Source organism: Ipomoea nil, unplaced genomic scaffold (genome assembly GCF_001879475.1).
Source record: "Ipomoea nil cultivar Tokyo-kokei standard unplaced genomic scaffold, Asagao_1.1 scaffold3199, whole genome shotgun sequence".
Lineage (NCBI taxonomy): Eukaryota > Viridiplantae > Streptophyta > Magnoliopsida > Solanales > Convolvulaceae > Ipomoea > Ipomoea nil.
In genome coordinates, this window is record NW_017619627.1 from 251,885 (window position 1) to 268,709 (window position 16,825).

Sequence of the window (16,825 nt, forward strand, 5' to 3'; positions counted from 1 at the left end):
CTCGCCTTTGGTCAGGACAAGATAACCGTAATGGACCGAAAGAAAAATTCTCACTCCCTATAATTTGTGTTTTTTTCTGGGTTGCAAGGAAAATCATAGCAAAGGTTTAAGGTTGGGCACGGAGTAAATATTGCTTTGATATAATAGTTTATGAATTTATAGTAAAGGTAAACAAAGACTAGACTAATTATGTGCATGTGATAAGTTCAACCAAGAGAGGGTTGGTTTAAAAAAAAAAAAAAATCTGTCTTACAAGGAAAATCATAGCCAAGAGTGTGCACAAGTAAACTCTACTCTTGTATTATAATATATGAAAAAATGGTCAAATAAACACTATAACTTTACAGAAAAATGCAATTAACCATATAAATTTTTTGAAAAGTGCAATTAAACACTCTAACTTAATAAAATTGATCAAATAAACTCAATTTATTGATAATCAACAGGTTACTAGTATATAAGCTATCGTTGACCGCCACTAGTTGTCGTTGACTGACATTGACCATAACAATCTGAGAAAAATTGGCGACTGACGTTCGGTCACCGGTCGCCCTCTTTGAAGAAGGCAATCATTGGTCTCCCTCTCCGGCAAAGAAGGCCCACTGTGCCTTCTCCACCACCTTCTTCAGGTGAAGGCGACCACTTTGGTCACCTTCTTCGATGAGGAGGCGACCAAGGTGGTCGCCTTTTGCTAGGATGAAGTCGACGACCGCTGACGGTCGTTGGAGTTTTCAAAATATGAATGACCTGCAAGTGATAGCTATCACAGGTCATTAATCAATTTTGAGTTTCAATGCATCAAAATAGCAAGGTGAAGTGTTTAATTGCATTTTTCAAAAGTTTAGAGGGCTAATTGTGCTTTCCTGTAAAGTTTGAAAGCTTATTTGACCATTTTTCATATAATAATATATAAATTACATAAGAGATATAAATCATACTAACAAGACCAATTATGTGAGATAAGTTTGACCCATAGAGTATTGATGTATAATCTATGTTTCATTCATAACAACAATTATGAATTAGGACCAAATAACCTCTCTAATTAGGTTATTGAACATAAAATGGTTATTGAATTGCCAACCAGAACTCGTGAAAGGGAAGCATTCGAATTGTCGACCATTGTCACTTATTAGATGCTCTAGCAGCCCAAATCGACATATGACATTCTTCCAAAGGAACCTCCTACACTGGTATTTCGTAATGGTGACAAATGACCCCACCTCGACCCATTTAGGGAAGTAGTATACGACTACTATGCAAAATATGTATCGGGCGGGTGCTCGGGGTAATGGTCCCACTTGGCGAATGGTATAGTTGTGGTGATGGGCGTATAGAAAGAGGCTGGTTGTGTCTCCCTTTGGACGAATTCTTGGCAGACAGCGCACTTAGACAATTTTTCAATGTATTCCCTCATAATGGTCGGGCAATGTACCCTTGTACCACTAATTTCTTGCAAGGGTATGGGCTCCCTGATGCACAACGCATATCCCTCTATGGGCCTCCTCCATCACTCTACGCCTCTTGATCTTGGCAACTTCCACCGGATCATCTAACACCTGCTAATGTCTTCTATCCAATACATCTCTAGATGGGTTTCTAAATAAACCCCAATCAACATCAATCTTGGCCACGGCCCTGGACGGGTCGGTTTCTATGCTTGGTTTCTCTACCATTTCTTTCTGACATACTTTTAGTAAGTGGTCGGGCACCCCTCCCAATGCTACCTTTGATAGGATGTCAGCTTCCGCATTCTCGACACGGGGAACATGCTTGATTTCATAAGCTACGAAATCCTTCAGGAGTCCCTTTGTCACTTCCTTACACATCTTCAATTTCTCTCCTTTCGTTTCATAGCTACCGATCAGTTGGCTGACCACGAGACGAGAGTCGTTTCGTATGCGTAACCTCCGGATTACCAATGCTTTGGCCAATCATAATCCGCCTAGAACGGCCACATACTCGGCCTCGTTGTTTGACGCTTTGAACCCGTATTCCATGACATAATATAGTCAAAATCCCTCGGGGGTAGTCAGCATGACTCCTCCCCCACATTGTCGTTGACTAGTGGCTCCATCGACATGCATTTCCCACCACCCCTTCTTCAGGGGTAACTGGTTGACTCCGTTCCAACTACTAGGCAGTGTACTCAACTATGAAGTCTGCCAAGACCTGTGCTTTGATGGACGGTTGAGGTAGGCACTCAATCCCGAACTATGTGAGCTCCACAGCCCATTTCACCAGTCAACCCGACGAATTCGGATTTCGCAATACCCTGGCTTAGGGTTGATCCGTCAAAACTTTAATCGGGTGCGCCTGGAAGTAGAGCACCAACTTCCTTATAGTAATTACTAAGGCATACACCATTTTTTCAAGTGGGGAATACTGGGCAAGCTTTAGGGCCCAACTGACATAATAAATCGGATGATGTATTCGTTCTTTCTCTCGGATGAGCACTAAGTTGACTGCCCTTTGAGAGGTGGCCAAATATAGGGATAGTGCCTCGCCCTCCTTAGGCTTAGACAATATAGGCGGAGAAAGTAAGTACCTTTTAACTCTTCGAAGACCACTTGACATTCGTCCGTCCATGTGACAACCCAAAATTTAATTTTCTAAATTCTATTTTACAATATTCTAAAGTAGCCATTTTTCATTCTTCAAAAAATTTATTTTGAACACGGTGTTTGAATTAATTATTTTGAATTACGTTTTAAAATAAATTCAACATCGAGATTATTCTATTTCTAAAATCCTAAATTATTGGGTACCTTATGTGCCAAGTTTTGACACAAAAGTTAATCTGAGTGGAATCGGAAGAAATCTGAGAAACCTGAACCAAGTGTTTATCTAGAAAACATTTTTAGAAAAATCTATTTTTGACCCCAAAGTATTTAAGGATCTGTTTGCAAACTCGGAAAATGACTTCTGGAAAATGTTTTCCGAGTTTTCAGTGTTTGGATGCAACAGGAAAATCCAGTCAACGGAAAATATTTTCCGTTGACTGGGGAAAATGAAGCCATTTTGGCAGAAAATGACTTTCGCCAAAATTTGGGGGAAGTCATTTTCCGCCAAAATGTTTAAACATACAATTCTACTCATTTTTCCATAAAATAAACTGAACACACCGAGTTTTCCAAAATGCAACCAAACACTGGAAAGGAAAATGTTTTTTGGAAAATGACTCATTTTCCAGAAGACATTTTCCTGCTTTCCAAACGGACCCTAAGTTCACTCTTCTAGACTTTGGTCCATGAAGCAAGGTGGACCACACGCCTTTCTAAACTTTGTCTGATATTTTTGAGAACCAACCAAAAGACCACTTTGCCCTCCACCAATCATTGAGTATCCTTCTAGGGTTTTGAACCCGTATAAAAACAATAGAAAACCAACCTTTCCTCCCAATTCCATTCTTTGTCTTCCCACCCAAGAGCTCTGCAAGAAAGAAAGAAGAAACACGGTAAGTTTCTTAGGTTCATTTTCATCCTTTGTTCATCTAGCTTCTTCTCTTTAGCTTCAAATCTCTGAGGTTTTCCTCTTAAGTATTGTTGTTTGACTTGTTTGAGGTATTTATGTGGTGAAGGGGGTAGTGGTTGAGTTGGGAAGAAGGAATCCATACAAGGAAGAAGAAGCAACAAAGGTATAATCCATGGACTTCCAGCTATTTATTTGAGTCTGTGAATGCATAGTTGAGGTGCAAATGCTTACAAATGTTAGATTATTGTTGTTGTTGAGCTATTGATGAGTTATTGTTGATCTATGTTTGAGTTGTTGAGGTTTTGGGAGTGTTGGATTGCACTGAAAATGCCTATAGGTGAAGAGAAGGCCTCTGGTGCACACTGTCTGGTGCACCAGATAGCCTAACGGTACTAGCCAACGGACTTCAAGGAGGTCCGCCGGCTAGCACTGTGGAGCAACGACTCCAGGGGGCGGACCATGGCGTGATCCACCGCTTGGCGGAGTCAAGTGGCGGCCAGGCCAAATTGGTTTCTGGTCGGGCCCTCTATGGCTCAGCTATGTGTCGTTCAAACCGGGACTCGTGGGCCCTTGAGGCTCGAACGCTCGGGTTCGTTATGACGCACTAGTAGAAGTTAGTTTCGTTGAATTTGGAGTTGAAATGCTTGTTTTACAGTAGAAGTGGTGTTGAGAATTATTCTTGTTGGTTTCTGCAAATGGTTTTCAGTGAAGAAGAATAGAAGTTTTTGAGCTTAGTTGTTTAAGAAAAGAAGCATGATCATTATTTGATTGTTTTGATTGAAAAGCATGTGTAAGTATTTCTTGTTATTTATTGAGAAACTTTGCAAAGAGTGTGAGAATTTGGATAAGTCCAGTTCATGAATTTCCTAGTTACAGTAAAGAGAAATTGCTAGAATTTGAAGTATATTTTGAGCTTAAAGAGCATGATCATTACTTACTAAGTATTTGCTAAGAAGTTTTGCTAAGTGTTTGAGTTATAAGCATGAAATAGTACCTTATTCCTTGATTTACAGTTAAACAGAAATTGAGATTATTTTACAGTAAAAGAGCATGACTAGTATTTCATTATTTAAAGTGCATATTTGGCTCTTAGTAAGCCTAAGTCTTCTATCAAAAATCTATATCTATTTTGGAAAATTATTATCTAGTTGCATTGAGAAGTTTGCATGATATACGATTTCCAATTTGTGAGAAAAGAGAAGTTGTTGAGAAACTATGTGCATGAGCTTGCATAAGATAAATTGTTGCATGAGAAAGAAGTGCATGAGTTATATCTATATATAAGTATTGTGAGAAGTTTGAGGTTTGGAGGCCCGTTAGGACTATGTCCTTTCGGAGTAAAAGAGAAAGACAGAAAGTTGAGAAAGAAACGGACATTACGATCCGATATGAAGTAACAAGGTTGATATTCCTGAGTTACTAGGTTGGATACTACCCGCCAGGCTTGGAATCCCGGTTAGGGGGTGTGCACACTAACAAGTACGATACCTGATTCCACAGAGTTTGAGAAAAGAACTAAGAGAGTGGTTCTGTGGGTGAGACGAGTATTAGGCCGGCTAGATGCTGAGCCCAGATAGGTCCGTTCACATTGTGGTGAAGTTCCTACCTCGCCCACGAGTAATGAAAGTAAGAAAAAAAAAAAAAAAAAAGTGAGTCAAGAGACTCAAGTGAAAGAAGAAAAAAACGATTCATTTTGACTCAACAAGAAACCTCCACAGAACAAGTGTTCCTTGATACAAAAGAGCGAGTGTATATGTATATCTATCTATATATTTATACTTAAAGCATCATGATTATCTTGTCGCATGGTTTTCATGACTTGCATGTTTAGCATAAAAGCTTGAAAAAAAGTATGATATTGAATTGTGGTTTATTGATCAACTTGATAGCATGAGTTTGCTTGTTTAAGTTTAAGTTCCTCCTTTCTATCAGTATGAGTTATGTTTAGAAAGATATGTGAAAGCATGAGATTTATGATAAGTGGAGTACTTAAGAAAGCATGCCTATTTGTTAATTAGGTTGCAAGCATATAGAACTTATTGTTGAGTAGGCACAAGTGTCAAACAGGCCCATCAACTACTACGAAGTGCTCAATTCCCACCATGAACTAAATTAAGTGTCAAATAAGTCTATCTATCAGCTAAATTCATTCAATTGGCATTTTTTACAGGTTACCAACATGTTGCCTATTTAATTATTAAAATAAATAATTAAAATTTTTCAAAAAAAAAATAATTAAAAAAAAAAAAAAAAAAAGAGAACAGCCACCCGCTGTCCTCGCCGGATAGCCAGTGGCTGCCATTTCAAAGACAGTCGTGGCTGTCTAATATGAGGTCCAGATCTGTACCTCAAAGGCCGGGAACGAGGGCGGCCACCGCCCTCGTTCCATACGGCCATGGCCGTCTAAAAAAAAATTTGAATTTTTTTTTAGACGGCCATGGCTGTCCAGGGACGGCCATGGCCGTCCATGGCCGTATGGAACGAGGGCGGCGGCGCTCGTTCCCGTCCTTTGAGGTCCAGACCTGGACCTCAAACATGAGGTCCAGATCTGGACCTCATATTAGACAGCCGTGGCTGTCCTCGCCGGACAGCCACGGCTGTCTTTGAAATGGCAGCCACCGGCTGTCCTGCGAGTTTTTTTTTTTTTTTTTTTTTTTTTTTTTGTTTAATTTTTTAATTATTTATTTTAATAATTAATAGGCAACCTGTTGGTAACCTGTAAAAACGGCCAATTGAACAAATTTAGCTGGTAAATAGACCTATTTGACACTTAATTTAGTTTATGGTGGGAATTGAACACTTTGCAGTAGTAGATGAGCCTATTTGACACTTGTGCCTGTTGAGTATGATATGAGTTATGGTTGAAGTATGTGGAAATATTTGATTTAAGTGTGATTGCCAAATGCTTTTCCAAAAGTATATTTATAGTACTTTACAGGGTTGAGTGGCGTTATACTTAGCATTCGTGCTACGGGTTGTTTTCTATTTGCTTGTTTGTTAACCCCTTTCAGGTGGACCCAGTGTTTGAGCGCGATCGAGATAGATTAGCGCGTAGCTTAGAGTTGCTAGATGTTAGTCTAGACTCTGTTTTATTGATGGATGTTTAAAACTCAGTTGTTTAGATGTTTTATAGACTGATGAGCTTGACTCTAGACAGTACACTCCTAGCCTGTGCAGTCATCATGTGCGGTGACTGTGGTGGTGACACCTCTTTTAGAATTTGTTTTAAGTTATTAATCGTATCTTTGCCTTGTTTAGTTATCTTTTAAGTTAAGTATTCGGGAATTTAGATTAAGAAAAGTGGCATGTTACAGTCCACCTGAATCCCTCACGCTTATTCAGCGCTTCAAAGAAGGGTTGAGCTCTGTCGACCGACTTCGATAGGAATCGACTAAAAACCGTCATTCTACATGTTAAGTGTTGCAGATCTTTCAAGGATCCGTCGCAAATCACCTTTCATATTCGGTGGTTTCCTTTTCATGCTGAAATAGGAATCAGTCCTTTATGAATAACAGGTTCGCTGGCATCCAGCCTATGACCACAACTAGGGTGAGTGTGACCATGACCAAGGCATGAGCACGAATTGTTGCAAAGGTTGAGTTGGCAATTAGTTCGAATAGTGTTTGTGATATGGGTGGTCTTCATATATATTACTCGATGTCATAAGGTGAAAGCCCAACTTAAAATTGTATGATTACCAAATTAATAATCTGACCAATTTAGCTATGGGTTGTACCTTAGTACATACTATTATGACAAGAGAGAGCATTGTAGGCCAACAATTAATTCAATTATCAATTTAAAGAACATTTGGCTCGAGAGACTAGTTTAATTGATTCAATCAATTGCCTTAAACTCTCATAATATGGCATTATTAGTGAGAGATAGAGAGCAAACAAAATGGAGTTCAATAGTAATTCGGGCTCCATATGTATATGCATGCATGACAATGTATTTGATTTTTATTTTTTTTTTGGAAAGCGACAATGGATTTGATTATTTGAAGGCATTTACAGCCAATGAGAAACATTACAATGATAATTCAAATTCGAATTGTGCTTCGTTTGTCACAACAAAGACATTTTTCTTAGGTAACACAAGGATAATGAACAACTCATGTACCATGCATCTCGAAGCCATGGAAATCAGAGAACCGATAGTGCCGGCCATTACATGATCCCGTCTCTATTTATATGTTTTTCTTGTAGTGTGTTCCAGGAATAAAGGTTAGAATCTTAAAAATTGATTCCCCAAGATGATAACTCAAAGAGCTTTAGTTTTGTGTTGGAATTGGAAGCACAAATTATTGGTATATGTATATATGTATAGTGTGGTATGGTCTATATAAAATACTTTTGTTGTTGTTGATGATGTTGTTGTTGCCCCCTATGTGGCTGATAATGTTCTCCGGAGTCGCCTAAGCTTGTCGTGGAGGTGGAGGGCCGGTCGTGACCAAACTCGCCTCCATATTCACTGCTCTCATTGTTGGTCATTACCATCTGCTTGAATTTCAACATGTCTGCATTGTACGCACGGGTGTCGTACAAACTAGATTCGCTAGCCGACGAGCGCACCCCCGCCCCCCTCACGCCTTCATTCAAGTCATCCAGTGAAAAATCTCCATCCCAAGCACGCACAATCTGTTTATAGATAAAAATATATAATAGATATGTAATCTCACTAATAACACAAGTACCCAAAGAAATTGTTGTGGTAATAGATGGATGTGGATAGTACTTGGCTCATCTTGGGACGTCTTTTAGCAGAATGACGAATGGAAGCAGCTGCGCAAGCAACCATGCGACCCATCTCTTGGGAGTTATACCTGCCTTCTAGGCGCGGATCTGCCAATTGATTATAGTTCCCATCTTCAATAGCTTTAGCAAGAAGTGGCCTAGCCTGAGCACGGATAAATATTGATATTAAGTCTAAATTTTTTTGGTCAAACCACAAGATGTCCTGAGCATGTCCTAACTGTAGGAGACGCCTTTAAGCCCGTACCATTTTTAATTCCCGTTTGCATTGGGCCGACCCAATTAAGAAGCTAAGTAAAGTGCTGGTCAGATTGATTTTTCTATACAAGAGGAGGTTCGAACTCCCAACCTCTCTTAGAGACAAGAGTCCAACCTCTCTTAGAGACAAGAGTGCATGCCACTCACGCCAATCAAGATGGCTTAAAAGTCTAAATTGATAATTAGAGAGTTGAAGATGGAACAAACCCAGTCTACTAAACTGTCTTCCATGGTGATATTGGTAGGATCGAGGGGTCGACGCCCGGTTATGATTTCCAAGAGCATGACTCCAAATGAAAAAACATCAGATTTCTCTGTTAGCTTTCCACTAGATGCATATTCTGGAGCCAAGTATCTGGAAAAAAAAAAATCATGCAATTAGTGTAACATGAACACAAATTTGGATGCATGATTCAGAGGTAAAGGTAGTGATGATGATGATTAATCTGTGTACCCAAAAGTTCCCATAACACGAGTTGATACATGAGTGTTATTATCAGAAGATAGTTTTGCCAACCCAAAATCAGCAACCTGAAAAATCATCAAGAGCCATAAGTCTATCAAGGGTGCATTATATTATATTATTTACTTTGTAATATAATGCTAGTTTCATTAAAGCCTACCATGGCTTCAAATTGGTTATCAAGCAAAATGTTTGCAGATTTGATGTCACGGTGGATAATCCGAGGATGACCTACATTATGAAGGTGAACAAGGGCGAGAAATCTGACATTAAGAAATTGAAGAAAAGACACAAGTAAAAGAGAAAAGGGAACTAGTCTCATACAATCTTCATGGAGATAACTCAATCCCTTAGCCGATCCCATTGCAATTTTGAGCCTGATTGGCCACTCCATGACTGGCTGGCCCTTTCCTACAATTGTAAAATTTGTTCCTTCATTTCACAATCTCTAAATAGGTGAAATAGATGGCCATTGTTTTTTTTGTCACACCATGAGGTGTCCCAATCGTTATACCGTAGACTCTAGTTCAATACATAAAATTTGACTTCATAAAGTATATAATTCATGTTTATAATGCACAGAATTCATTATCATAATACACATACACATAAACACGATATAATGAATATGAATTCTATGTTTTATGTTAGGTGTTTATGTGTCCTCTGCTATATATTCTGTGCATTATGAACTTGAATTCTGTACTTTATGAAGTCAAATTCTGTATATTAGACTAGGATCCATAGTGCACTGTGGACCAGATATAAATTACCTAAGTGTCATGAGCAGGCCCTAACTGTAGGAGGCACATTTAAGCTCATACCATACTCAAACTAATCCTCATTCACACCGGTCCGACCCAATTAAGGGTCAAAGTGCTGGTCAGATTAGTTTTCCATACGAGAGGAGGTTCGAAATCTCGACCTCTCTTTAAGGAATGATAGTGCAAGGCCACTCACTTCAACCAAACTCGTTATAGATGGGGTTTGTTTGAAGCTTGGGGGGAGGGGGGGAGATAAGATGGTACCATGAAGGTGGAATTCCAAGGTGTTATTAGGGACAAATTCATAAACCAGCATTCTCTGGGCGTGAACAATGCAATATCCAACAAGGGAGACGAGATGACGATGATGAACTCTGCTAATGATCTCAACTTCAGCCTGAAACTCTCTTTCCCCTTGCCCGCTGTCGGATTTCAAGCTCTTGACGGCGACTTCTCGTCCGTCGGGGAGGACGCCTTTGTGAACGTAACCGAAACCGCCTTGCCCCAACAAATTATCCTGAGAAAACCCCGCCGTGGCGGCAGCTAGTTCCTCGTACGTGAATTGGCTCTGGTTGAACCCGCCCATCGGTGAAGGAGACGTCAAGGAAGTCGGCGGTGTAATTCTGCCAATCCCCCTTGGTGAATGAGGCGGCAGAGGCTGCATGGGAGTAGCATACGCAGCGGAGAAACCTGGGGGAGTGTACTCTGTGCTTCCATTCATCGGAGGCGGACCCCAACCACCACCACCGCCGCCGCCTAGTTGTGTCCCCATCATCCCTTGTGGCGGCGGAACCCTAACCACGTGCTCCCCGCCTACATTATATTATATTAATCAAAAAGCAGTGCGTAAAATCTCCATTAATTAAGCATTATATTACCTCTGTATGGATGTCCACGGTCTCTATAGTCCATGTAATAGGGCTTCTGTTTCCTTTTCCTCTTTATACACACTACCAAAATGATAGCTAAGATAAGAATCAATACTAGAGCCCCCACAGCGGCTCCAGCGATGATTGCCGCATTATTCGGTAAAGATGAATCGTCGTTGGAAGGAGACTTTGGTGATCCCGGATTCTGTTTTCGTGGCGGAGGCGGCGGAGAAAATACACCTCGCGGAGGAGAAACTCGCGTTCCATTAGGGGTAGGAGCGACCGGAGTTGGTACTGGTGGGGGATTATTAATTGGAGCCGGCGGTGGCGATGCTGCCGGTGGTGCCGGTGGAGGCGTCTTATCATGGGGCGGAGGAGAAGACGGGGGCGGAGATGATGGAGGAGGAGATGAAGGGACTGGTGACGGAGGAGGGGACTCTTTAGGTGGTGGACTTTTGGGTTCGGGTTCGGGTTCGGGTTCGGGTTCAGTTGGTGATGGAGGAGTAGAATCCGATCCGGGAGCGGTTGCAGCCATTTGGTGATCAAATTCCGGCCGCCACTAAACAATTCTCCCACTGCACAACTCGCCGCCGGCCGAGATAACAGCGCAATCATGCCAAACCAAACCAAACTAATGTCCCATGCAAACCAAAACTATCTTCTCTTTCTGTTACACTTCAGGTATTGTTACACAAAAATAACTACAACTGTAATGTCATGATATATATATATATATATATTTTTTTACTAAAAGTATATATAATACAACAAACAGATAACAATCCGGCCAGATAAATTGGAATAATGTTTCTCCGGAGAAATTGGCAAAATGGTATCTCTCTAAAGTGTACTTTTGATTTATCCCATCTTGTAAACAATGTGTTTCTCCCTCCTAGAAGAATACACCCAAGTCTCCCCCCACCCAACTGACCTCCTACAATGAAGGACATTTCTAACCTCGTATCTCTCCACATCTTTGGCTTATAGTAAGACACCTCTAATTTGTTTGGGAAGGAGGCAGTTGTGACTTTTACCAGTTCCTCTGTATATATCAAGACCCACGAAAAAAAATAATGTACAAAATATTAACCAATCAAAAATAATTTTCCCAAACAAGATTCGTACACCAAAGCAAATTTTTTTAAGTCTGGCTAAGCATGGAGTTGCAATACATCAACAAGTGAACTGAACATGCTAAAGAAACTAATGGGCATTGGTAAAAAAAGTGCGTGCCACCTTTATGGAAGAAAGGCTGGCAAGAAGCAACTTCCATATGCCCTCAAGTAACACAGGCAAGACTGTTTATGTAGGGCAGGAGCCTGGAATAGAAACTACTAACTAGACGTGGCTTGCACACTAATTCAACGTTCTGATCACTAAGGTGATAACTGAACAGCTGCCCATCCCTGGTGAGAATCAGCAAGTTATCTCCATCAACACCTGGCAGTACTTTGCACTCGGGAAAAAACGAGAGTTCAAGGTTTAGAGAAATGCTGCGCTTCAGGCTCATGTCCAATCCCCCGTAGATGTCAATTGTGGAAACATTCAAAGAATGGTTACTAACAGTAACATAGCATAGCTCATCCCCTACCAGTGTGAAAGTGCCACCTTTAGCAGCTTCAGAAGGAAGGGATATAATTCCATGTTCCTCATTCTGAACATTGAAGGCCAGAACTTGACCTGATGATGTCTCCCAGTAAGCACTACCATTCATGTAGAACCCGGCACCCTTAAGAGACGAATCTCCCAATTCAGTACAAATTGCATCAGAGCACCTCCAGGATCTTGTTGCTGAAGAGTAAATTTCAAAGTAGATGACTGGGGAATCAAACATGGAAATTGCACAGATAACCTGATAGTATGCCTCAATATTTTGCAAGGAAGGTTCAAAGGCAAGAACAACTGCTGGATCAGATCCATGATAATACCCAGGAATGGGGAGCATTTTCCAGTCATTGGTTGCAGGGTTGCAAACATAGTATGATTCTGAAGACTGGCATAGCAACAATCCGTTGCAAGAACCCAGCACCTTTTTGTCTCCAGGCAAGGACTGGAGGAAAGGGCAGGGGACTCCATATGCAGGACCATCAAGAGAAAAGAATGTACTGTAGCCATCCTCATGTTGACAGAAGTAACCAGATATTTTCTGAAATGAGAAGCTTTGCTGGTGAGCCAAAAGGGGACTGCTTATCCACCGATCCCACTCTTTCGACACGGACTTGAACTTGAGCAGTGATTTAGCTGGGAGGAATGGAAGTACATGTGTCTTAACCACATCTTTAATCAAGTCCTTTCTTTTGTTGTGAGCAGGAAATTTATAAACTTTCTCATCAAACTTCTGATTAGCAACAGTACTAAATTCACAGTTCTCAAGCTGCAATAAAAAAAAAAAATACTGTAAGAAAGGGAGTGAGGGATAGATGCTAATGCATCAAGAGGAATAAAGAAGAAATACACATTTGTGTGTGTCTCCAAAGCTTTTAACTGTTTAGTTCTGATAGTACTCATAGTCATTAGACATTTGCTGACACATGATAGAATGTATTACAGAAGTTCATCTTATTTAGTACTCTATTGGAGAAAGCAAAATGTGGTTCAGTAATGTAAAGGAAATAACCCATGAAATAGAGTGAATACTTGATACCAAAGAGGGCAAATTATCTTAATAGGTGATGTGTCCTGCATACATTAAAAGTAGTGCAGACCTGTAATGTAAGCAATGAGTAAGTCCTATAGTTAAACTAAGATTCACTAGCAATTTAGGTTATTAAATTTTAAAATAACAGCACTTAAGGTACACAACGTACATCCATTGGCATCCGAATAGGTTCCATGCAAGGCCATGTTCCCTTCCCCTGTGATTCACTTTCCATGAGCAATGCATTAAAATCATTGAACGAATCATCAGACATGTCCATTTCATCATCAACGTCCATCCTGATCAAGTTTCAAAAAGTAAGACCAGTCTGAAAAGAATTGAGCTTTATCTAACAAAAGACGTTAAGGACAACCAAGACACATAATCATATGATATTTAAAAATCATGGCAGAAATGGTGCAAATAAACACTTGTCTCTGTTCCAGTACCTGAATGCCTTTATTTATATTGCAAGAGGTTGTCCTGAAAAATAATTAGAAGTTAAGGCATAAATACTTAGATATAGAGGAAATGCAACAACTTGAAAAAAATAACTCATACAGAATATGAATATCTCAGACTCAGAGCATGGAATTTATGGGATTCTTAACACATACGAAATAGAAATTCAAGCACATCACTCAACACCTCTTAACAAATATTGCATTCTTAAACTATTTATACAAACAATCTTGAGCGAAATATATTCAAAGCAAACATAGTTTAATCATGGTATACAAGCTGTGCACAATGAACATTTTAAATGAAACCCTATAAGAAGAAGAGAGAATGAAATTTCACAGAACAGTCCACGAAGAAAAATTAGAGACAATCTTAAACCATGACACCACACTAGATACATGCCACAAACGAAGCAGTAGCGATAAGTGAAAACACAAAGAAGAATTAGTTTTCCTATATCCCTTTCTTTCTTTAGCAACACCCTGTAATTAATTCAATACGAAGGAAAAATTCTCACGTAAAATCTTTAAAACTAGTAAACAAGTAAAATCTTTAAAACTAAATATCAAATTGGGGAAGAAACTATCTAGAATCCGGTCAATATAGCAAATTTCATGCCCTTTGATGGTAATTTAGTTAAACCTTCCATGCAGGAGAGTCTAAATACACGGAACTCATACACATATTATATGTATGTACGTGTATCGGTGTATAGCATTTCTCGCTTCAGAGACGAGAAAGCAACACTTCACACAACAGAAGACGAGTTCACATGAATCGCAACTGTTGATGTAAAGTCAACGCAGGCCTGATCGGATAATTCGACGCAAGGAATAGAGGAAATCAAAACTCGGAAACGGAGAAGAGGAAGTCATCGTCAAGAACAGTGTAAGTCGTCAAAGGAGCGATCGAGAGAGGGAGTTACCGGAAAATCAGTCGGAGAGAACCGAAAACAGCCGCGACGGAAACTAAAACGATGAATGAGAGAGAATCATGCGAGAGAAAGTCGGGAGGCCGAAGTGAAGGGAGTGACTATTCGTCGGAGAGGGCTTCGAGCTTTCCGTTATTGCCAATTTGCCAGTGTTCGTGTCAATACTATAAGCGTTATTTGCGTTAACTTCACGGAAACCGTCAAAACGTGTCGACCCATGATTGGGTTAACCAAGTCAACGTCAAGTCGTTGCGGAATTTTCCTTGCAATTTCTTGTTTGACTCGCTGCTTTTTTTTTTTTTTTTTTTTTTTTTTAATGCTCTCGCTGCTTTTTTAGGCTTCTTTACTTTCTTTAAAAAAAATTAATAAACTATAATATGAGCTATATGCTTATATATGGTCATTGTTTTATTTGCTTAGAAAATACGTTTATTAGTCTTTTTTTGTTTTTTTTTAAATCAGTTAGTAAATTATTACGGAGTATATACAATAAATATTTCTTGCCATATTTGATTTCCTTATTTCGTTTGTTTTTTTTCTCATTCTTGCTTGACAAGGTTCTTTCCTCCTTTCTCACAATATCAGACTTTCTTTTTTCTTTCTTAACTTCATTCCTTGATATATATATTATTAATAATGCATTTCAAGAAACTTGGCTATGTACATATAACATTGCAACAAAAATAATGGAACTCACTTTGACTTGACACCGGCTTACAAAAAAAATGTAATTTATTTTTTCAAATTTCAACATGAAAATTTTGAAGTTTAATCTTTCAGGGGGCATTTGGTTCACGAAATCTTGAATTACCCCGAGTAATAGGATTACTTCCAGAAAGATAATGTAATATTTCGGAAATGTAAGATTACCTTATGTGTTTGGTTAGGATTGTGTAATATAATATTACTTTGTTTGGTTAAATGTTATATTTTAGGTTATATGGATCAATTTACTATAATCTTTTATATATATATATATATATATATATATATATATATATATATATTCTACAATTTTAATAAGAGGCCAATAATGTTATACCCTTAATTGGAACAAAAAAATGTTGGTAATATTGTTTCTTAAAATGAATGATTCATATTACTTTGATTTTAGTATTTTTTTTAATGATTTCCTTATTTACCCTCTATTATATTATTTTTTTCCTTAAATAACCTAAATTCTGTTAGTATAAACTTTAGTAACGGAATATTCCGTTAACTATTTATTATTTTTAACTTACTCATTCATTTATATAAGAAAGGTCTTAGGTTCGAACCTCATCCCAATTAGAGATGGCATAATTGTTAAACATATACTACAAATATGTTAAAATGCATTAAAAAATGTATAATATAAATTTTAACATAAACTTTGATCAAATAATTAGTCCGACTAAATACATAGCATTCAAAGTTAAGCATCAAAGATTATAAATCAAGAACTTTAAAAATCATTTGATTTTCTTGATTTTTTTTTTTTTTGTCAAAAATTATGTTAAGTATTTTTTTTTTTTAATTTTAATGTTTGTTTGGTTCACGGAATCTTGAATTACCCCGGATAATAGGATTACCTCCAGAAAGGTAATGTAATATTTCGGGAATGTAAGATTACCTTATGTGTTTGGTTTGGATTGTGTAATATAATATTACCTTGTTTGGTTAAATGTTATATTTTAGGTTATATGGATCAATTTACTATAATCTCTTTTATATAAAATATTGTGTTGAGAATGGTTATGGTGCTGTGTTGATCATCGATAAGGGCCACACTACTGGACTCGCCTATTTGGCAATCTTCTCCGTCGTTCTCTCCCTCCTCCGGACCAACCGCCTCCCGGTCCACCGGCCAGACGTTCTCAAATCAGGAGCTCATCAACGAAGCGATCTATTACGGCATCGAGTCACAACTCATATATGTTCTTGCTCCGATTCAACTCAGCGAAATTGACGATTCACTGTTTACCACATTAAACCGTCCTCCAACGGTGTCGTATCGGACTTCAACGCCATCAACTCCTATGGATCAGTTTGGATTGCTCAAGGTGGTCGGATATTGCAGCGATGGGGTCAGAATTTGAACACTGGGTATAGCCCAGGAACATTTCAGTGTTCATAATCCAAGCCCAAATGTGCTGCCCTTCTCAGAAACAGGCCAATGAAAAAAGATGAAAATGCTTCTACATTTGGCTCGGACATCCGTCGCCGTCGTGTG

General features: G+C 39.0%; 2 protein-coding genes across 2 annotated transcripts; both read right to left on the reverse strand.

Moving 5' to 3' along the window:
• Positions 1-7,456: 7,456 nt before the first annotated feature.
• LOC109168541 (proline-rich receptor-like protein kinase PERK4) lies at positions 7,457-11,277 on the reverse strand. The gene is made up of 8 exons (XM_019317596.1): positions 10,592-11,277; positions 9,978-10,526; positions 9,274-9,360; positions 9,110-9,180; positions 8,941-9,017; positions 8,694-8,841; positions 8,212-8,373; positions 7,457-8,114 (listed from the first exon to the last, which is right to left on the reverse strand). The coding sequence occupies exons 1-8, from the start codon at positions 11,115-11,117 to the stop codon at positions 7,815-7,817; spliced, it is 1,920 nt and encodes a 639-aa protein (XP_019173141.1). The 5' UTR covers positions 11,118-11,277; the 3' UTR covers positions 7,457-7,814.
• A 390-nt stretch (positions 11,278-11,667) lies between these two features.
• LOC109168542 (F-box protein At5g07610-like) lies at positions 11,668-14,705 on the reverse strand. Its single transcript, XM_019317597.1, has 5 exons — positions 14,608-14,705; positions 13,670-13,703; positions 13,390-13,519; positions 11,819-12,956; positions 11,668-11,785 (listed from the first exon to the last, which is right to left on the reverse strand). The coding sequence occupies exons 3-4, from the start codon at positions 13,516-13,518 to the stop codon at positions 11,862-11,864; spliced, it is 1,224 nt and encodes a 407-aa protein (XP_019173142.1). The 5' UTR covers position 13,519; positions 13,670-13,703; positions 14,608-14,705; the 3' UTR covers positions 11,668-11,785; positions 11,819-11,861.
• Between the last annotated feature and the right edge of the window lie 2,120 nt (positions 14,706-16,825).